This window comes from Patiria miniata, unplaced genomic scaffold, assembly GCF_015706575.1.
Source record: "Patiria miniata isolate m_02_andy unplaced genomic scaffold, ASM1570657v1 HiC_scaffold_7, whole genome shotgun sequence".
Classification (NCBI taxonomy): Eukaryota; Metazoa; Echinodermata; class Asteroidea; order Valvatida; family Asterinidae; genus Patiria; species Patiria miniata.
This window is the reverse complement of record NW_024037074.1, coordinates 21,471,404-21,493,509: the sequence shown is the minus strand read 5'-3', so window position 1 is coordinate 21,493,509 and position 22,106 is coordinate 21,471,404. Positions and strand designations below refer to the sequence as shown.

The 22,106-nt window shown below is 37.7% G+C and overlaps 1 protein-coding gene across 11 annotated transcripts in view; it reads left to right on the top strand.

Annotated features, from left to right (window-relative positions):
* Positions 1–20,047, top strand: part of LOC119746288 (microtubule-associated protein tau-like) — a 33,247-nt gene extending 13,200 nt beyond the window's left edge. For 4 of the 11 annotated variants that reach the window (XM_038223140.1, XM_038223137.1, XM_038223139.1 and 1 more), the window contains exons 3-13: positions 2,195–2,553; positions 3,240–3,393; positions 4,154–4,275; positions 6,463–6,561; positions 9,014–9,109; positions 10,810–10,905; positions 12,341–12,436; positions 15,631–15,726; positions 16,923–17,015; positions 18,604–18,789; positions 19,598–20,047. In XM_038223140.1, the coding sequence (XP_038079068.1) occupies positions 2,195–2,553; positions 3,240–3,393; positions 4,154–4,275; positions 6,463–6,561; positions 9,014–9,109; positions 10,810–10,905; positions 12,341–12,436; positions 15,631–15,726; positions 16,923–17,015; positions 18,604–18,789; positions 19,598–19,753 (1,553 nt within the window). In that variant the 3' untranslated portion in view covers positions 19,754–20,047. Of the gene's footprint in view, positions 1–2,194; positions 2,554–3,239; positions 3,394–4,153; positions 4,276–6,462; positions 6,562–7,096; positions 7,274–9,013; positions 9,110–10,809; positions 10,906–12,340; positions 12,437–15,630; positions 15,727–16,922; positions 17,016–18,603; positions 18,790–19,597 lie in introns of all 11 variants that reach the window. The other 7 variants (XM_038223138.1, XM_038223142.1, XM_038223143.1 and 4 more) reach the window with 7 other exon arrangements.
* Positions 20,048–22,106: the final 2,059 nt, after the last annotated feature.

Genomic DNA, 22,106 nt, shown 5'->3' with positions numbered 1-22,106 from the left:
CCTTCTATAATATATTGCCCATATCTCTTTTGTTTTGTAATGAAATTTACATATTTTCCAAGGTTGATTTGGTTGAATTTTTTTGGGAGAAATATTAGTCTGTTAACTAAAATGTTAGGTTCCTCGCCAATTCTTACTGGACTAAACGGGCACAAAAGCACTGAAACTTTTATGAAATAAAATGAATGTGAATAACGTGAGAGCTAAACATTCTCCAACTGTGGGTGTTTAGGAAGTTTTTCTGTGGAACAGGAACTAAGATACTGGATCAACCTTCCCACTTGAAGTAGTACCCTGCAATCATCAAGCCTACAGTATGCGCACCAAAAGTCTCTTCAACTTAAGATTGGAAGTTAACCCCTTCCTGGGCTTAAATGTTTTTCTATATAAACGAAGAGCCTTTAGAAACAGGCTTGAGCTCTCTTCCTGCCGTGACACCCATTTCTAAGAATCGGAACAGCATTGGGATGTTGGTCTACGCTCTTCCCTGTACTCTGTGATTGCTGTCTTAAAAACTGACCCCTCCTAAAGAAAACTATACCTGAGTGTTGCCCAAAATGTTGTGCACTTTAAACTGCTATGACCAGTACCTTGAAGGTACCATGGTAATAAGACAGGATATCCTATGCACCTTGGGTCGCATCTTACTGCGATGACGTCATTCAAGTTATGAGTCACCTCCTACCCTAGATTAAAGTTTATCTTGCTATCCTTTTCGTCCATGGTCTTACCAACTGAGGTAATATTTTTTTTGTTCTGTTTACTTTCTTGATGTGAAAGGTATGCAGTGCACAATTGTGTCCATACTGTATGTATTTGTATTGAACTTCAAGTTAGTGTGAACTTTTTGTCATGCAATTCATGTCCCTCATCAATAAACAACAAGTTGTAAACCTCATTTTTACATACATTATCAGTGTAAGTTAGGATTGCATGCATTTTATATTATTGAAGAAAAAAAGATAATTAAAATTATAAACTGAAATATTATGCATCTGAATAATACACCAAAATAATACATGTAATGCTATTAAGTGGCATTTTTATATCGTGTCTTGGTTACTGTAATTTCATTGGTCGAGAATGGCCACGTGTTCAGTTTATATTATAAAAATGACTGTTTACCTCATACCGGTATGTATTCTACGTTGCATATAATTTACCTCACATATACCACATTGCATATACAATTATTGGCACGAATTTCGACGGGAATATTGGCACAATATACAATTGTTGACTGCTATGTTGTTTTTAACCCCCTCAGGGTGCATAGTATGCACTCCTCGGGTGTTACATGTATATCCCACATCACAGCAGCCAGCAATATTGCACCGATTAATACATGATAACTAATAAAGCAAGGCTTTCCAAGCAACTAGTCAGCAGTGTGAGAATATGTTAATTAACCCCAAATTATAGATGGACACTTACACATGTACATGCTCCAGTTTGCATACACATTTGATTCCTTCCAAGGCTTAATAACAATTCAAAAGCAAGGTGGTTGCCATTCAAAATAATGCACAAATTATGTAGATGCCTTCATATTTCAAATTTTGTGCACAGATCAGTTTTACACCTTTTTTTTTACGCAAAAGGCATTAGAATCACTTGTGCGTCTTCAATACATGTAATAACTGGGTTTGAGTTTGGCTTCTTATTGGTTTGTGTTCACTCAGACAGAAGCATCCATGTTCGTCCTTGGTCTCAATTTGGTGTTCATGATCTGATGCATATGATAAGGAAATGACATATGACACATGTTCTACTCAATAATGAAAAATGTGGCTGATGCGTAGGCCCAGAATGTAGTAGGATAAAGAATGTCTTGAAGGGGTGTCTTGCAGTATTAAAGACATGGAGAAATATAGGCCCTTAGAAAAGCCACAGGAAAAAAGTCATTTACATGTATCATATGGCAACTATTGCCTTTATGGGATATTTTGTTTTCTGGTCTGGGTTTGAATCCTACCATGCTGACATGCAGATTGAGTTTGGCAGTTCACATCTTATGTGCTTCAATATTTGACTCAAGTTGTCCTCCTTTGTTCATTGCCACCTCTTCACAGGCTTGTGAGCAGTATGAGCAGTCCAGCAGTCTGCATAGGCACTTGCATATGAACAATCTTTGGTTTTCATTTAAAATTTCAATTTGTAAACATTTATCTTCTGGTTATCTTACGACTACCAGGTGAGCCAGACGCGGCACCTTGCGAAGCCTTCAAGCCTGAATCCCTCCCCAAGGAACCCCAGGGGATCAGCAACCGAGTTCCTTCCCCCTCCCAGATCCCACCGCCTTCTCCACACGAGAAATCCTCCCCGCGACGCTCCCCGTCACCACGCAAGGGAACACCGACAAAGATACCCTCGCTGAAGCAAAGACCCAAGTCTGTGGGCTCGTATGAGGAGACAGTCAAGCCGCGGTCACCAAAGGGCAAAACATCTCCCCGACCCAACTCGTGTGTTATCAAATCTGACACAGCAAGAATTGACAGCCAACAGGACAACTACACAACAAGTGGTGGCAACGTCAAGATTTTGGAAAGCAAGGTACGTAATTAAGGTATCATTTGTGCCGATGAAAAAAGATTGTTTCCAATAGACATTGCTTTTTGTGCTTTTTACTTTTTTAGAGGGTCAACTTAGCCAGCTAATCTTACAAGTTTGATTACATTCATAAGTCATCCAGTTCTGTCAAAAACAGACACTTCAAGGTGGAGCATGGCAGTTTTTTTAATTTGTGAATATGTCCAAAATATACTGTGAAAGTGTTGGATCATAATTTTGCCTCAACTGGTGAGTTTTTGCATCTCTGTGACATCACAAACTTTCATTGGCCCAATGAGCGGGGGGGGGGGGGGGGGGGGGGGGGGTAATAGTAATGTAACGCCTTAAGCACCAATAATGGTGGATATGTGCATTTTATAAGGAAAACATTATTCATTAACATTTGAATGTCCAGTATTTTTCCAAGGAAGGTTCATTTTTAAGAATTAAACTGTCACTGTAAAAGGGGAGATCTCTACTTAAACAATATTTTTTAAAAAGAGGAAGTTATTGACCAACTGCCCAGAAGTGTCTGCTTTTAAGGATTAAACTGTCACTGTAAAAGGGGAGATCTCTACTTAAACAATATTTTTAAAAAGCGGAAGTTATTGACCAACTGCCCAGAAGTGTCTGCTTACGTCAAGTACTTTTGTTTTGACCGTTGGATTTCTATGGGTGTGTCTGTACAGGTAAACATGTCTGGGGTCAAGCCACGCACTGTCACTCATACTAGCCACAAACCAGGAGGTGGTAATGTCAAAATCTTTGATCAGAAAGTGGACTACTCTCACGTCAAGGCAAGAAGTGATGTTGGAAGTGGAAAGAGCAGCCCTAGAAGATCAAGTAAGGCTAGTTCCCTTGGACAATACATTACTTACATTTGTACTTACGGTACTGTATTTCACATCCTAAAATGGTCATTTTTTCAAGGCCTAGTTCTGTTTTTTTGTGCATCACATTGTAAATAGCCATTGATGAGAGCAAAGTAAATGTAAGTACTATATTAATATTTCGATATTCTTTTTTTTTTTCTTGGCAATAAATACTGATACAAAGTTTAACAGTTGGTGTGCCAGACATCATTTGCCCATGTGGGTGCAACTCACATGGATGCTGCAGGCTTTAAATATTTGTATAAAATGTAACTACATTAATACTACACATGTACAAATTCTGTCATGAAAGTATGGATCTGCATTCTCAAACATATATTGCCATCTACAGTATTTGCAAACTTGGCCAAAAAGTAGATTTTCTGCAAATTTGAAGTACAAGTTCTGAAAATACAGTTATGCTATGTTCGAGAAGAAGTCACATGACTTTTTTTGTCACTTGCTACATGTAATTCTGTTTGGTGAACATGTGTACATTTGTGGAAAATTGAAAAGTGTTAGGAGTGCAGTTCATTACACTATGCCAAAACAGCTGTCATCGGCAATAGCAGTACATCTGCCTGTGTGGACTACACTGAATATTTAGCTCTTCATATTTTTTAATTCTAAAATAATCATTCTAACAGTTTAGAATAAGATTTATTTTATTTTATATTATTTTTTGAATTGTTTTTTTTTAAAGTAAAGTCTGATATTTCAATTTTCTCTAGCATCATCGGAGCCGACATCACCTCGTGTTAAGACAGCTCCAACCACACTTCCTAACACCAAGAGTGTTCAGTCTAAGATTGGCTCCAAAGATAACTTAAAACACACACCAGGAGGAGGCAAGGTAAGCACACAGGATAGGAATGGCCACTCAGTACAGTAACATTTCCCCCTTTTTTCAGCTGCCATTGAAGTTCATGTCCCCAGTGAGCTCGTTTCCACATTATAATTTGTTTGTTTCTTATTTCAGCTTGTGTCTTCCTCTCCCAATTCCCAGCATCTTTCAAACACGGAGTTAAGGTTGTGAATTTTCAACTGGGAAAATGTCTAACATGGTCCCTTATTGTTTTCTGTGGTTATTTTAAACAGTCGCATGCTAACAAATTTACAAACAGACAACTAAAAAGATACTATTTTACTGTTCACTGTAATCTTCTAATCCGCCACCGTGATTTTTCGAATGTCCACGTGGGGGTGCTGAAGAAAGACACTGGAGTGGAGACAGCCGGCGAGCTAACCACCCTTATGGTGGACCGGAGTGAGTGGGGCAGTCGTATCAAAGCCCAACTGTGGTATCAAAGCCCAACTGTGGCCCGACTGTGGTCGACAGGATGATGATGATGATGATCTCCGTCTGTATTTTTCGGCAGTTTGAATCATAAATTAAGCATTCCTTGTGTGCAAAGCCCCCTATTGTCTGTCTTTTATTCTTTTTTCTTTTATTGTTGGCAACTTATTTATAACAAAATTCTTCTCCCCTTCAGAAAGGTCATGTATGTACCTGCAAAGAAGGTTTTGGGTAATAAACTGAAAAATGGAACTGGGAACTCAGCATTTTTTGGTTGGGTATCGGGTACCTGGGTATCTGTCCTAGCCCTAATTTGGATCTTTTTTGGGTCAAAGATACTGTGTATTTGCAAAAAAATCAACATATTTCAATTCTGGTGTATTTTGCCATGGATGTTTTGTCCTATCAAATGTATACACCTGCCTGAAGTCTGTCACATGTGTAACATGTCACATCATTGATAGCCTGTATGACAGTAATCTCAATGACTCTACAGCTGGCCACTTTCTCACTGTTATGACCTGATCACAACAGCGCTGACAACTTCAAGTACATTGCACTTTTCAATGTATGAAAACAATGTTTGGACTACGGACTCCATGCTGAAATGTGAAGATGCATGGCACTGTGTTGCTAACAAGGGTACAAGTTTGATCCTGCACAACGGGATACACAAACCCATTGCATTTTTGTATGATTGCTAAAGTTCCAGTCTGCTTGATCAGTTTTTTTAAGTGCCCTCAAATGTTTGTAATTTAAAGGGAAGATACAACATTTGCAAACATCAAAAAATGAAATAATCAAATTATCACAAAATATCTTACTGGATGGTTAGGGAATGACAGTCTAAAGTATCCTGTAAAATCGTGGCTCCTGGTGTGCCGACATTTTCAAGAAACAGCGTTGGAGAAAACTGGCTATTTTCAAAAACTGCTCTTACATTTTCATAATTAGTTTTTCCCGCATTTTCTTTGCAATTGATTACACACCTGTGAAGGGGTAAAAGCCTGCCGGACTGATTCTCTGACCTTACAATTCCCCAAAGTTGATAAACTGCTCCGTTTCATATTAAGTGGAGGGAACCAGACTCCAAGAACATGATGTTTTCTTGGTTTTTCCAGCATCTTCAAGCCCAATATGTGAAACAAGTCAGTTTAACAATATTTGCTATAACATTCTAATCCCCCAAATCCATTTACTACTGAAAATTGCAGCATGAGCAAATGTTGTACATTCCCTTTAATCTAGATTGAAATGAATTAGATATCATCTCATTATAAATACCTTAACATGGATTTTCAGATTATCTTGCACATGGTACTACCAATTGTTTGAATCTGTGATAATGGTGTTAACATTTTGGTAAAATTTACACACTTGGAAGTTACGTGTGCATAGATAACATAATTCACTCTTTTAAATTTTATATCTCAATGAAATTATGTTATTCTGAGACATTTCCCCCCCTTAAACAGCTGTTTTCCATCAGGTATAAATGACAGGTCTACTGTCGGACCATGTCAGTTGCCTGAATTCATACCACTCCAAATAAGCTTTAAAAAAATCCAAAATAAGGATTAGAGAAATTTGAATAACACAAGTTTAAAAACGCAAGCAAAAAAGGGTATAGACAAAACGTAACATATATAAACACCTAAAAATTAAGCCAATTAAACTAAAAACTTAAAATACAAAATTGAACAAATAAACAGTCATTTGCGGACTGTACTATTTTGTCTACAGGTGAAGATACAGACAGAGAAGGTTGATTTCAGCACAGTGCAGTCAAGGTGTGGCTCCATGGACAATTCCAAGCACAGACCCGGGGGTGGTAATGTAAAGGTACGTACTGATGTGGCCATTGTGAACTTCCTATCATAAAAAAAAATTTGAATATGGCTGAAAATTTATGATTGAATAATTACAGGTCAAAAATATTTTTCATTCTTTTCAGGTTAAGTAATTCTACTAAACATTCCAAAATATTTCAATTTGGGATTAAATAAACTGATGTTGGGATTTCGGTGATATTTGTTTTCAATGAAGAGGTGTTTTTCATTCCAGTCAAGTGTTCAAGTTGTCATTTACCAAATTACAGATATGTTAGAATTTGAATCAATGCCGATGAGTCTAGAACATTTTAAGATAAGATAAATGAGATAATGTTTGCACAATAATTACATTAATGTTCTACAATATATCCTGGATTGCGTATCAGTTGTATTTAGTTTTATGAAATGTACATGTAACACTTGACCACTTGTTACTTTAAAAAACTTCTTTTCTCTGTCGACTTCTCTAGATAGCACCTAATCAGCAAGACTTGAGATGCATATTTATTGAGGCTTTTTGTTGTATTTCATCAAAAAAAATTCAGAAGCAAGCTGATTGTGACAGGAACAAGAAAACTACGTTTGTTATTTACATGACACTGGTCAAACGTGACCGCCAAAATAAATCCCCCACCCCAACCCCACCCCTGGCGGAAGTGGATGGACGTAAAACCAAAAGTGCCGGTCCTGGTCCTAAAAAGTTGCAACGTCCGTATAAAAAGGTGATATTATACACATTGCCACGTGGGTTTGCAGTGGGAAGGTGTACATGTTTTGGTCTGCAGTTATCTAGCACTGATTTCTGTGAGTTGGTGGAGAGAGGGATTCTCATTGTGTTGGGATTGGTTCATCAGTGGTCTATGGACTGTTACAAATCATTCATGGCAGATTGCTCAGGTCTTGTTATATTCGTTTATGACAACCATACACGTATATGTACCTTGCTACTCTAATTTATTTTATCACAGTTTTTATGAGTAAAGCAATGGATTTGCAAGACAACATTCAGTTAAAATAAAAAAAACTCAGAGCTTCAACTGGTGAATGTAACTCCACAGTGTAAACTTAGAGTTACACACTTAAATTTTGAGCTCTAGAGTAAGATTCTTCTAAAATTTTGAAGTAGTTTGGGATGAATAAGGTTGTCAAAGACAAAAAATATTCATTTTCCTAATTTTCATTTTGACAATGTAATGTTCCGAAGTACCATCGTGATGAACAGCAGTGTTTTCTGAAGTATTTGATTGCCTTGAAGATAGAGCTAACAATTCTCTCTAGATCTGCTAGGGATTGCAGTGGAACAATGAGGGTTCGCTTGCAAAGCCAAATACCCATTCAAGCGGCAGAACTTGCCATGTTAGCCCTTTTTTCATCCTAGAGGGCCATTAACCTTGCTCTTGTCTGTGACCTAACATTTGCAGCACTTACCTTGGTTTTCATCATGTTCCTGTACAGTATTTGTCACTATTTGTGGTCTGTTCATGATGTTCCCAGCTCTCAATAACCACACAAACATTTTTTGAGCCAACATGTTGCTTCAATGGTTGCATTTGCAATAATATAGGCCATAAATTGTATTATATGTGAGCACTGGTTAAAGCAACGTTTTGAGGGATCATTCAGCGTTGCGGTGTGGTATTTGATCACTGTTACAGGTAGACATGTGCATCAATCAGTGTCACATATATTTAATTCTAGTAAGGTTGATTCCGTATTTTCAGTTATAAAAGTTCGTTTTTAAGACTTGATCTGTCAATGCACGTATTTTAAGCAGCAACAACTGCAGAGGCAATGATGCACCAGGTCTAGGTCCTCTCCCTCCCCCCCCCCAAAAAAAAAAGAAAGAAAGAAAGAAAGAAAACGGAGCCGCATAAGCTATGAATTGTTATCACCCTTTGTCCTCCATGGTTGTCAATCGGTAACCAAAGTTTTTAGTAGCGATCATCAACACCCATGCAGGTAGCATTTAACCAGTTCGCGTGTATACACGAAAAGGTTTTGCAGTATTCAGAAAAATTGCGGTAAACACGTAATGAGCGAGGCCGGAAAATATCTGTCAGCTACCCGCAGACAACAGCCTAGGCCAGAAGTATGAGTGTTCTGCCCAAGGGTCATGGCTTCAACCCGCCTGGCATTGAAGTTGAGTAGCAAATAATCCCGTGCCTCGGTGGGGTCATATCAAGATTATCCCGGCGCGAACTGGTTAATAAAGCTAAATGTTGAGTTACGATTGTGCAATGGAAATGAAGTGAGGGAATTCTTCCCCTTGCACTGATAGTGGCATTATAAGACTGGTTTTATTTTACGTTTCTGTATTGGCACTGTTAGAGTTTGACTTTTTTTATTGCACTATTTTCCAATGATTTCTTTTGAAAGGACAGTCTGTTGAAGTGTACCGTCTTTACCGGCAAGTACAACAATCAAAATCAATCATTTTCACACAATTTCCACATATTTTGCAGATTTTTGATCAGAAGTTAGACATCAGCATGTATGTTAGGAGCCGTATAGGTTCGTTAGACAATTCATACCATACACCAGGGGGCGGGAACCTCAAGGTATATTTTGAATATGCATGTTGCTTAAATCTCATTTGCATATTACTAGCTCTATTTGTGTGTTCTAAGGGGTCATCCTCAAAGGTGTTGGTTTTTATTGGATGCCAGTAATTTAATGTAGCCTTCCAAAATCTAAATTACATGGTGGACTCCGTGCACAAGTACCCCCTCAACAGTTTCAAAGGAAGAGTTTGGAGAGATCATTGGGAGGGACATTTAATTTGATCGTATCCATATGCCTGGCACTAGCACTCACGCCAGGCATACTGCATGGTTTGTGCACATTCAGATTAAAGGGCTAGGTAATGTAAAAATGTAAAAAAAATTAATGCAATCCTTGAAAATGCACCTTTGTGTCCCAATTAACCTTGTTTTCAATAATCATTTCACCATTTTCAAGGGTATTTTGGTGCATTTTGGGTTTTTTTTATGCTAATGTAAATTACAATATTCATGAGCAAAAGTGTGATGGCATTTTAGGCAGAAACTTCAATGTTACAGCTTTTTAGCACCAAAAGTTGCCAGAATTTGTTGATATTTTACTGTTGTGCAATTTTGTTTCTTTGGTGACTCGTTGTTGTGTCAGTTTATATGACAGTAAGCCAATGAGCAAACTTTTCTCACAAATGTTTTCAATGAGTAAATTTTTGGGTTCACAATTTGAACAGAAAACCCCTAAACTGCGCAGTGGCTTCCTAAAATGACATCACAGCACCAGCGCCCTTGGTTGTCAGGAAAAGCATGAAAATTTTTAAAATGTCAATAAAGAAGTGCACTTTTCAATCAAATTAACTAAAAAGGAATGTCACATAGTTTTCGTACATTTCATAGGAGTAGAAAGTTGCACAAAATATGTTCCTAATTAAAATTCATGTCATGCCCTTTAAAATTACTCCTGCATACGTCGTGCAGGGTGAGAACCAGTGCTTGCACGAGGTGTGTCCCTCCACTGAGCCCTCCAAAAAAGTGGTCAAATAGCATCATATCTTCTGTTCAGACACGGAGTCCACATGCAAGTGGAATTAGAACTTTGAATTGAAACACAAAACAAAAAATTGCCATAGTCTGACCCACATTTTTACATTCAAAAGAGTTATGCCTGTTAATTCTTTCGTTCATTAATTTTTGCCTTTCATATATGAAAGTTACTTAAACTAACTCATTCCTTTGCAGAACAAGACTTTTATTAATATGCATGTCACATGCCCTGTAATTGAAGCAGCACTGCATTTCCTATACAGTATGGATATTTAAAAAATGCATTTAAAATTCTTTCATTTTAAAATTCAAACCCTCAAAAATGAAAATGTACCCTTCATCCATATTCACAGTTTTGCAACTGAAATAAAAATTCTAAAACAACAGAAAATTAAACATTGAAGTAGTTCTCTACACCTTAAAATTCTTAAATTTGTATGGGACTAACAGGCCCAAATCAGTGTCATACCATATGTTTGATTGGTTTTTTCCCTTTTCTTAAATGACTTATACCTAAGATTACTTTGAAATTTGATTGAATGTATATGAGCCTAGAAAATTTGCCTGAACTTTGCCTTGGATGCAAGACCTTATAACACCTGCAAATTTAAAGTTGCACCTGCATCTAAAAGGAGCATGGTCTGATAAGTTGAATTTGCATGGTCCACTGATATGAGCACATTTGATCAGCCGCCAATAATGACATATTCCCTGATTCCTAGATATATGAGGAGAGATTATCCTTCAAAAAGAAAGCTCTGAGTCGAATTGGATCCTTTAGCAATGCGCACCATCGGCCCACGTCCAGTAACTTCAAGGTAGCCTGCATGTCAGCACAGGGCATGATGGGATAGCACACGGCATGATGGGATACGAGACTGTAGTGTAGATTGCTTCTGTTAAATCACGTGGCAAACCCTTTGAGTATAACAAACAATGTAGGGCAGCATAAACAGTTAACATCAAAAGCATGCTAGCAACACTTTTATTCTTTTCCGTCTTTAATTTGGATGCAGACTTCTTATTTTCATTAGGGTTGATTTACATATTTTTTGTTTTTCTTTTTTTTTTACATGGAAAATGCATGGGTGGTGGGATTGAACTGCCATTCATAAATACCTAAGACAGTTTACCCATTCCTATTGGTCTATTGGATGATAAAGACATGGCTAGCTGGTCTTAAACATCTTTCCTAGATTTTGAAAGTGCTACATGCAGAACTTCACTAAAACAATGGCCCCGGCATTTGGGTTTCGGTTTTTTGACTCACCCTGTATGTTGGTGTACTAAATGTAGACATGGCTACATGTATGTTTGTTTTTAGTTGACGGAGAACAAAGCTAGATTACAAAGTTTGCAAAGACTCATCTTTTATTCACAGGCAGGAGGTAACAACTTATTTTTGAATTACAATATTCCAGAGCAAATTTTATAAAGAAATTGGATAGTTTGACTGTCTGGAGAAAATTCTGAATAATATAATGTTCACTTAATTGGCAGATTTTGCTGTGTTAGACTGAATTTTGGAAAAGAATAATGCACACTAGTAGTGCATGGCATTGAGGAAGACTTTGGATGGCTTTCACTTCAACATGTTTTCAAAGAAACATAGCACATGAATATCACATACTGAAAATATTACACTTCTCTTTTTAGGAACTGAAAAGGGCCGAACTTTGTTAAAAATTGTAACTCTTTATTGCTTCATTAAGTTCATTAGGCCAACATTTGATAAATAGTTTGATCCAAGTTACATGTACACATGTATGAGAGTGTCGCCAACTTGAACATCCTTTACATGTAGTTTAAAAGTTGTATACCAAACTGCATAGCTTATTTGGTCAATGTTTTACATAGTATGTAAATCTCAATTTTCACGTATCAAACTGCCTAACAATTCATTAACATGACAAAAATTGCTAAGCTGCTTTTAATTTTTAAAATGTGCACCTTTATTATTTTACAGACATCTGCCTGAAGGCAGTGAATGAAGCAATTAGCTATATTACAAATGTTAAAGATAGTTTTTTTTATTTGTTCCGCTTCTCTAATCTTCAAGCCGGATTCTCCGAGAACTCCACTAGAAAGTTAACCAGGCGATATGATTTTCCTTTGCAGATCAAGTAAATTGCCATTGAGGATAGTAGGATACATATGCCACACTTTCAGGAAAGTTTTCCTGTGAAATGATTTGCCCATTTTGACAGTTTGTGAGTGTTCAGGGGTTAAAGTCTGCCCCTGTTGTTCCCTCAGATTCTGGACCAGAAGGTGGACTTCACCTCCAAAGTCCAGAGCAAGGTGGGATCCATGGAGAAAGCTAGTCACACCCCTGCTGGGGGTCAAGTCAAGGTCAGATTTCAATGAAAATAAGGTCAACTTGGGTCAAAGAGTCATCCATGCGAGCACAGTCATGCAGCATTTTTTTTTTTTTTTTTTTTTTGCATTGAGCTTTTAGGGTGAATTTTGGAAATATACTCTCAAAAATGACGAGCGAATGAATTCTCTCCGAGCAATTGTGTGCTGTACCAGTACTGTTGGATGACCCTTAATATGTTAGCATGACCTTTGACGTTCTAGCATGAGTACCAAAAAAAGTGCTGTGGGCATAGGATGTGGAGTTTTGCAGATGTTTAGCCTTTTTTTAGGTTTCTGCACTATACTCTGATGTTCTCCTATCATTTCTGTCCGTTCTGATGTGATGTAGATGTACGGTACAAGTTTTACATGTAAGTGGTATTACATGTATGTATGTTACTACCTGCTGTAGTTTCAAGCGATCAGAGTTTCTGTAGAATTTAGAGCTTACATGTAATTTACTAGTTGAAATAACTTTCTTATAATGGTATGGACATTTGATTTATCTTGGATTTTCCAAATCATTGTTGTCCATTTTTTTTGGGGGGGGGGGTCCTCCAGGAACATTTTACATGTACATGGCTGCTATTTTTTAAACAAGTGTTGCCTGTCACAAGCTTATCTGGTTTCCTTTTTGATGTGTCCGTCACCTATCAATATACCATATTAGTGTAAACAAGCAGCATCTAGTTTTTGTACTTTTTACCGCTTTTGTGATTTGCAGTTGATTTTTTGTTTCCGGTGATGTTTTGTACCTATTGTGTATGCAGAGTCTCTTAAAAAAAAAAGTGACCAAAGTATGCAATGTAAGGCACTGGAGAGTGTTTGGTCATTTTAGGATAGAAAGGTAATCCCATCATCTGGACAGTTTATCAAACTAAACAATTACACTAATTAACCAAATACAAACTTGTCATTCATCTGCTACTTGCACTGCTATTTTAGGCTGTATTACTACACTCAATGAGTACTGATCTCTATTACTAACGTGGATAGGCAGCGATATTGCCACCACATGCAAATTGGTCCATTGGGCCCGACACTACTGATGACTGGCCATTTTTGCTCACCCAGCACCATACCGAGTAGTGTGTACTGCATGGGTGAACTACTATGGCAAACAGGTGGCATCAGGCACAGCTCCAGTCAGTTTGAGTTTGTTCACGCATCTTTGCAAAATGTTTGCACATCTAAGCCCATGGCTCTCATACCCTTGGTACCCTACATCTCTGCTCTACTATTATACACACTTGATGAGTGCACACTAACAGTTCTGCCCACTGCCCCATCCCAAGCTTGGGTCTCTGGAATGTTTTAGTATTCATATCTCTACATGCATCAATACTTCAAACTCTTCACAGCTCAGTGATCTTGTCCATGAGCCAACATTAACCCACGACCCACCTGCCGTTAGAACTGAGCATGAGTTGCTGAAAAACGTTGAGTTTTGAATGGTTCTTCTCGCAACCAAACAAACTTTCAATATATACATGTACATGAACAACAATGTAGATTACAGGTCACTTCAGGTCAGTGCAAAATTGTTTACTTTTTTTTAAATATTTGTTTTCTGTTTTATTCAATTCATTATTTTGTGATGTGTGTCTTTGTGGAAATCTTTAAGCTCCCACCATGTCTATATTTGATTCGCTTCCGAATATTTGGTACCGGTATTAACTTTTTAATACATTAATGTTGTTAGAGTTATAGTCAGTAAGAAAGATATAAAAAAAAGCTGAGTAGTTGTAAGACAATTGCTGCTTAAGCCAATTTTGCTTCAATATTAATGATTGCAGTGAAAGCATTACTAAATCCAGCCTACTAAATATGCTTATATTGTTCAGAAGACTGATCAGTTTTAATGTAAGATTCTCTCCGTCTTGACATTGTCTATTCATATTAAAAACACCTCTCCCACAGATTCTGTATCTTGATTGGCCTCTGTGATCCATGGAGCATTCTATTTGCCCTCGGCTTCGTCTCAGGAAAATTGAATGCTTCATGGATCATCTCGGGAGGCTAGTTTTACTACACCACTTGAAGCAGTCAATATTTTTAAACTATTCTTTGTTTTCCATGTTATAGTCCCTAATGGCATATAGAAGCATTTGCATTTATCCAAGAAGTAACCTACCAAATTGTTATCAAAATACTTAACTCGGATCAAAGATCATACTGGTATTAAACAACCCGTGAAATATTTTCGTCTGGTTTGCTGTCATTTTGAAGAAATCAAGAAATGTACGATTGACTGATCATTGAAAATAAAGAGTAATATTAACAAAATTGTGTTCATGATCAGAAGGTTGTGCATGTTTTTTTTTCACTGTTTTCTTGAAAAGTGTAATATCCACTGGGCCGAAACTTCAACATGTTTTGAACATTCCCCTTTGTTATTTAGAATGGTGTTATTAAAAATGCATGAAAAGCAAATGATCCTATATGCCTGTAATTCAGTGACATTTGCTGTGATAAGCACAGTGTTGAGTGCTTTCAAGAACTTGGAAAAACTCCTCAAACTAATAATCAAATGGGATTCACACCCAACCTCTCTCACTGGTACCGGTACAATTACTCCATCCACTGCTTTTGATTCAATCAAAGCTGCTGGTGTTGCTGCTACAAACTTGTACATTAGCCAGCGTTGTTAAATTATTCAGGTTACAAACAGATGACAATGTATGTTTGACTTGTGAGGACTGCAATATATACATACATTGTACTTTGGGGTCTGTTTTGGGGACATTCAAAATAATGTACTATCCCTATTGTACATTGTGAAATATTTCTTTTCCATAAAGAAAATATGTTATTTAAATGTTAGAATTGTGTTAGTTTTATACAACTGAGGGAACATGCGTTTTCGTTTTGCTTTCAATATAAATTTGAAGTGATGGGACAAAAATCTGAGAAGAACATTCAGGGCATCAGAAGGCATTTCACATTTGCTCTTGTCAGTCATTTCAAATATATACATGTACATATGCCTACAATGTACATGGGGAGTGTGTTGTATGTGCAATCATGGTGTATTTGACTGCTCTGTGCTTACCGGTATATTTGATTTAACACTACTCTGGCCATATGTATCGTTCCCTGATTCAAACCTGCATACAGTGACAGCATCATCCTCCATCATCCATACTAATCCTTTGTTTTGATCCTCGTCTGATCTTTGGATTCCCTAGCTCGTCTCGGAGAGGCTGGATTTTGACAAGAGAGCCAGGAGCAAAGTGGGTTCCCTTGACAACGTGCGTCATAGCCCAGGGGGAGGAACTGTCAAGGTATCGTCCCATTGGTTGACTGGGATTTGTGTCATGCTGTGCAGTGTCACCGTGGAGACCCGACTACCATTTTTCCCCTATTAATCACAGCCCATTTTTGGTTGGATTGTGACAGGTTTTGCTGTGTGGTTGATTGTGTTTCATCCCTTCACTAACCACCATTACATTTAAAGACCATGGGATCATTTGAAATTAATTACACAGAAATGTATTGACTGAATTAAATTGGATGTTTGGATCAGTGCCCAAGTCTAGTGTCCCGTGTGCAAATCATAATTGGGTATCAGATGCTGAATTGAAGGCACAGTATCAGCCTGATGTGAACAAAATAATATAGATTTCACAGAGAGTTTTTGCTTGAATTTTTATTGTCTTGTAAAAACAAAAGTATAATTTCAAATGAGCTAAAATGTCCATGGGTAATTGTGTGTTACATTTTCAGTGTTACTGTTCCTAGAATGGGTTGAAAAATGTAATACAAATGATCCTATTGGTCTTTAAGAATTTCACATTAACCCTAACCTTCCCAACTCCATCAAAATCCATATCCCATTTGGGTGATTTTAGCAGACAAGCCAGGTGTACCAAGTCCATCAAAATCCATCTATAGCAGTGGCGGATTTGTGGTGGATTTCGGCGAATTTGGTCCCTATGTGAAGCAGAGTCAATGATGGATTTTAACAGACTTGGCAATCTAATCTACTAATACTCAGTAGGGAGATAGTGTGATGTGAATTGATAAAGTTGCCCCACATTGGGTGAAGTGTTTCACATCAACTAAAAAATGTCTTTGGGTTTTTAGTCTTTTGGGAAAGACCAAATGTTACATACATACAACGAACAATATCACATGAATAACCAAAACATAAAAGCGAACCGAATCTTTGAAAGATATTCCAAACATCGTATTGGATTATAAGTTGTGTAGACGTACCAAGTGATGCATTAAAAGACTTGAATGAGGTGCCGTGTAGTTGTCCGAGAGCCATGGATTTCTCTCTAGTGGTATTGTGTCTATATTTCATCCCCCTGTCATGTACTAACAGATTCCAATTTTTTTCAGGATCTGGAACGGAACATTTTTTGCATTTCCTTTCCTGAAATCAATCAGTATTTACGGCATGTTTTATTATTAAAAAATGATTGTGGGTTAACTCTTTCATATTAATGTATTTTTATCTTTTTTCCCCTCAAAGATTGAGTCGAAAAAATTAGACTTCAGTAAAACCACATCCAAAATTGGATCCAAAGACAACATCAAGCACCAACCACAAGGTGGAAACAAAAAGGTAAGCAAACCAAAGCTCCAACTTGCATCTTAAAGTTGCATTCTCTGTGCTCTTCAACAAATGTGGTTTCTTTTTTCTATTTATACATATTCAGTTTTTATGTTTTATTCCAACAAAAAATTCCACCTTTCTCTGTTTTTCGTTCTTCTGCAAAGCTCTGAAAAAAAAGTTGTTTTGTTTTGGGCACAAACAGATCTGCTTGTGAGCAGACTGGCTTCCGGTCCATACATTATCAATACTGATTGTGGGGCGGGAACCAGCCTATCCCAAGAGAACAGGAATTATTGTCTGGCAGCCCATAAATCAAAAATGATCAAGTAATAATTCAATAACTTAGTAATCTTCAGCCGAAAGCCAATTTTTTCGGTTGATGTCTCATTCAAAAGTGAATAACTTTTTAATTACTTGAAAAATAGCAATTTAGGAATCTATTTTTTAGGATGAAACCCAACATTCGCATTGGGACTGCATCATTAATATTAAGGCATGTAGGAACAATGATAATTACCCAGAAAGGAACCTACCAATTTCATGACAAATATCTAACTCAAAGTGAAGATTGATAGCAAATACCCTGTGAAATTGTTCCGCCTGAGATAGTATTGTTTGGCAGAAAAAAGTCATTGAAGGTGGTTTTAAGAAGGTGCCCCACAGGCACTTTTTATAAAAATAAAATGATATTTGTTAAATACTGCGAGAATGACCCCGGTACCTAGCCACTGGGACTGGACGTCACATACACTATTCAGCTGAATAAGAATCATGTCCTGAATGCTGATTAAGGATTTTACACTGAGCGGGTGCATTTCGAAATGTACTTTCACAGTTGAGGTGCTATCAACAAAATCCACTTAGAGACAAAAAAACTGTGCATAGCTTTTCTGTTTTCTCTAAATGTATAGTCCACTGAGCTAAAACTATAACAGATTAATATTTTGGGTCCCTACTTTGAGCAATTTTGATGCTTCAATCGGAAAAAAAATCACAAAAAGCAAATGATCCTTTGACCTTTAAGTCTGATAGGGAAAAAATCTGACTTTATGCAATAGGAAGATAGCATTGGTACCAGAATTTCCCATTTTTTAACATTTTACTTTGTGTTCAAAATAAATGTGAAAATTTTCTAATGCAGAGTGACAAAAGTTGAAAATTCATTTAAAATTCACAGAAAATTCACAGAGTGTACTGTGAATAACATACAAAATGACAACCGTTCTAAAACATTTTGGTCTACTGGACTACACTTCATAGATGTGCTCATCATAAAAGTGCATTTAAGCATATCAAATTTCAATAGATCATTGGTACAGCTGAGATCTTGGAGCGTTACAATCCAGCATCCCTCCCTTGTAGATGTGAGGAGATCAAAAACCAATCTTTTAAAAGGGTTGAAAGCCCATTGCTCAAAAGCAAATCAGGTGTCATCAGACTGTGTTATATAAACTGTACGTGCAATATTGTGAGCTGTAGATTTTGTGTGAATTCCCTATATCAATGTGCCTAAACTGCAGGGTATAGTACATGTAGCACACACAGACCCTACAAGCCGGCAAACATCAATCTGTTTATTTGTCTTGTAATTCTGTAGATCGTCAACGAGAAACTGGAATTCAAAGCAGAGTCTAAGATTGGATCTAAGGACAATATCAAGCACCAGGCCGGAGGCGGCAATGTCAAGATTACCACTGAGAAAGTGGACTTCAGCGCTAAGGCTTCATCCAAGATTGGCTCCAAGGATAACATGGACCACAAACCAGGGGGAGGACATGTGAAGGTGGGATATATTGACAGTTCATTTAACAGTGTATTGCTCTTACAAACCTCTGCTTTGTCTCCAGCCTAGTCTTGATCCAAGACTGAATTTAGATTTGATTGCCTAATACAGCCTGTCCTTGACATTCACGATAAAGCCGCCACGGTAAAGCCCCACATGCGTGCATTAACTCGAATACATCATGTGTGATGTATGCAATTTTGTACATCCTACTTGTATGGAGCATTTGCACAAATTACTACCTGATAGTGGTTCACTGCCTGTCAGCAGATTGTCACCACACCGGTAACAGCCACTAGTTGTGCTTATTTTTGCTTCAAAGAAGAGAATCCAGCCAATTATGAGTTGACCTCTGAAATTGAAATAGAAGTTTGTGGTTTAATACAACAAATACCTGTCTAAAAACAATCTTTTGATGAGGTGTTATAAACAAAAATTGACTGCCTCAGGGAAACAGATTCCATGGATCACCTCCGGAGGCCAGTTTTACTACACCACATACCAGTGGCGTATCCAGGGGGGGGGGGGGGGGGGAGGGGCAGAACGTGTAATTATTTCCATAAATGGTTATAGAGTTCTGACATCAACCCTCCAAAGAGAAACCCAGCTCAAAAACCATTACAATGCACCGTGAACATCGGCATATATGTTCCAGTATGCATAATAATGGGGGAAAAAAGGTGTGTACATCTCGGCGCGGATGTGCGGGTTCCCCCCCCCCCCCCACATCAACAGCTGGATATGCTGCTGCTACAAACGCAAGATTTGTTGGCATGTCAATCTTACTTCTCTTCCATTCATCTCTCAGATTGTGGATGAGAAACTGGTGTTTAAGGAGACAGCTGCACCCAAAACAGACACTGGAGCCAAGGAGCCTAGATCCCCAGGGGCAGGGTCACAATCCAGGTCATCACGAGGGTCAAGGGCGTCGGAGGGGTCACAAGAAGGAGTTAGCGTTGAGTGAATCCTCACCAGCTCAGTACCAACTCGCGCTGGTGTCTCATAGGCTTTAACTTGTATTGATTATCTGTATCCGTCAAATTGGTGTTTTTAACGGATCAAGCTGTATTCTTGTCTATTAAAGAGTCAAGTAAACATTAGCTGTTTGAGTAAAAATACAACAATTGTGTACATTCTCTAGGAAATGAGTGTGAATCAGTAAGTAAATTGCATGCTAAAGAATCTGAATGAACTCTCTTAAGAATCATATATGTGATGCGATCAAGCTAAATGAGTCGTTTGTCGACCCTGGTCATTTTTTTTTTTTTTTTTACAGACTTGAAAAGAGCACAATCTCAGCATTACTGCTGTGAAAACGGCATGCGGGTACCATCTTTAGGTAAAAAATTATGGAAGTCGGAACACCAAGAAATGTGATGAAGTGATCCTATTTTGGCCTGAATCTCCCAATGAAAATTCCCAACAAATGACTCATGTAGCCTTATCGCATCACGTATGATGGCTGTTGGGTAGTGTAATCCAACTTACTCCAGCAGTCATTGCATTCCATCAATATAGACAAGAACAAATAATGTAAACAGATATTTCTGGGGCAGGAAAAGGTGATTATGGCCCGAGGCAATCCGACTTGTTAGTGGTCCAAATGAGTTTACAAATATATAGAAGATCTGACTAAGACATTCTAAGTTAGCTTAGGAAATAAAAATTGTTGTGAAGTTGCCCCATTTTACTTTGACTTTAATCGGACCTGCTAAGAATTGCATGAAAATGTTGTTAGTTTGGATAACTAGACTCATCTGGAAAGTTCTCCCAAACTTTTGCTTTTTTTTGGTAAAACTTGAAAGTAATCTTGTAATGTATATTTGCTGGAAAGATTTGAATAATGACTTTTGATTGTATATTGGGGGAATATAAATGTTCATTCTAGGGTTTTGCCCTTCTCTGTAACCGTCACTTTATAAGCCCTGTGTACTTAGAGTCATCTAAAGGCTTGTGAGTAAAAGACAATTAAATAGTATTGATGGGGAGCTGAGCCCATGACTTCTTGCTGACTAGTGTAGAAGACTGCACTTGTAAGCAAGAGGTCAGGGGTTCCTGTCTGACCCGAGTGAGCTGGTTAATTGCTTTCTCACAAGCTTTAGGACAAAAACGAGTAAAACCCAATATTAAAGGACTGAATTAGGCAACTAAGAATGAAAACTCCATCGAAAAGCTTACAGTGTCGAACATTTCATCAAATCATTGTGTCTTTTGCTGTTCAATCTGTGAGCTCTTCATGTGTAATTCATAGCTTGACTGATGGAGGCACTGCCAGAATCACTTGGAATACATGATCACGATCAAGATACATCACAGTGATACTGGCAATCTTGCCAATTTTTCAATATATTGAAGTACTGTCTGAAATTTTTGTGTCGCCTAGACAAAGTTTGGGGGACACTTAATCAGTCCTCAATTCTGTATCCCCGTATGACTGTATCCCCGTATGTATGTTAAAGTTTAGGTTAAGTTTTTGAAGAAAACAAACGCAAAACTTCTACATGCTATCATGGATTTTGATGAAATTTGGGCGACCCTTGGGTGGGAAGACACAACTGTCATCGGATTACTGAGGTCAAAGGTCACGTAGGGGTCATTAGAGTCATTCAAATAGTATGCTTCAAATGTTTCTTAGTCTACAGAATTTGATGGATTTCAATGTAACTTGAATGGAGTGATCCTTGGGTTGGGGTTCATGACAACTCTTCAGAAATTGGAGGTCAAAGGTCATGTAGAGGTCAACTCAGGTCATACCTCATGATGGAAAAATGCTATTGTTTGAAACAAATACATGTACATTACAGGAGGCAATCATTTCTTCAACTGTTCATGACAACTCTTCAGAAATTGGAGGTCAAAGGTCATGTAGAGGTCAACTCAGGTCATACCTCATGATGGAAAAATGCTATTGTTTGAAACAAATACATGTACATTACAGGAGGCAATCATTTCTTCAACTGAAAATAAACAGCTTCTACAAGAATAAGAACACAAAACATATAGGGATCAACCGCGAAAAAAGGCGACACATGCTATCTGCGGATCACCTTGTTTGAAAATGTGAAACAAAATGGGAAAAGGTTCAGTTTAGTGTTTGCTGTGCATTATAGCATAGTTGAGCCATGGTGCTGATCTGTGTAATTTACATATGAGATATTTTTGAGATATGGGGAACACAATAGGAGTGGGTAAACTCTTTTGTATTTATCCAAATTTATCCAAATAGTGTCCTCCTATTGTGTCTGCCATTTGTCTAAAAGGCCTACGTTGCAGGCTTGTGGAAGCACTGTTAGCCTACTTCTTTCTACAATTTACAC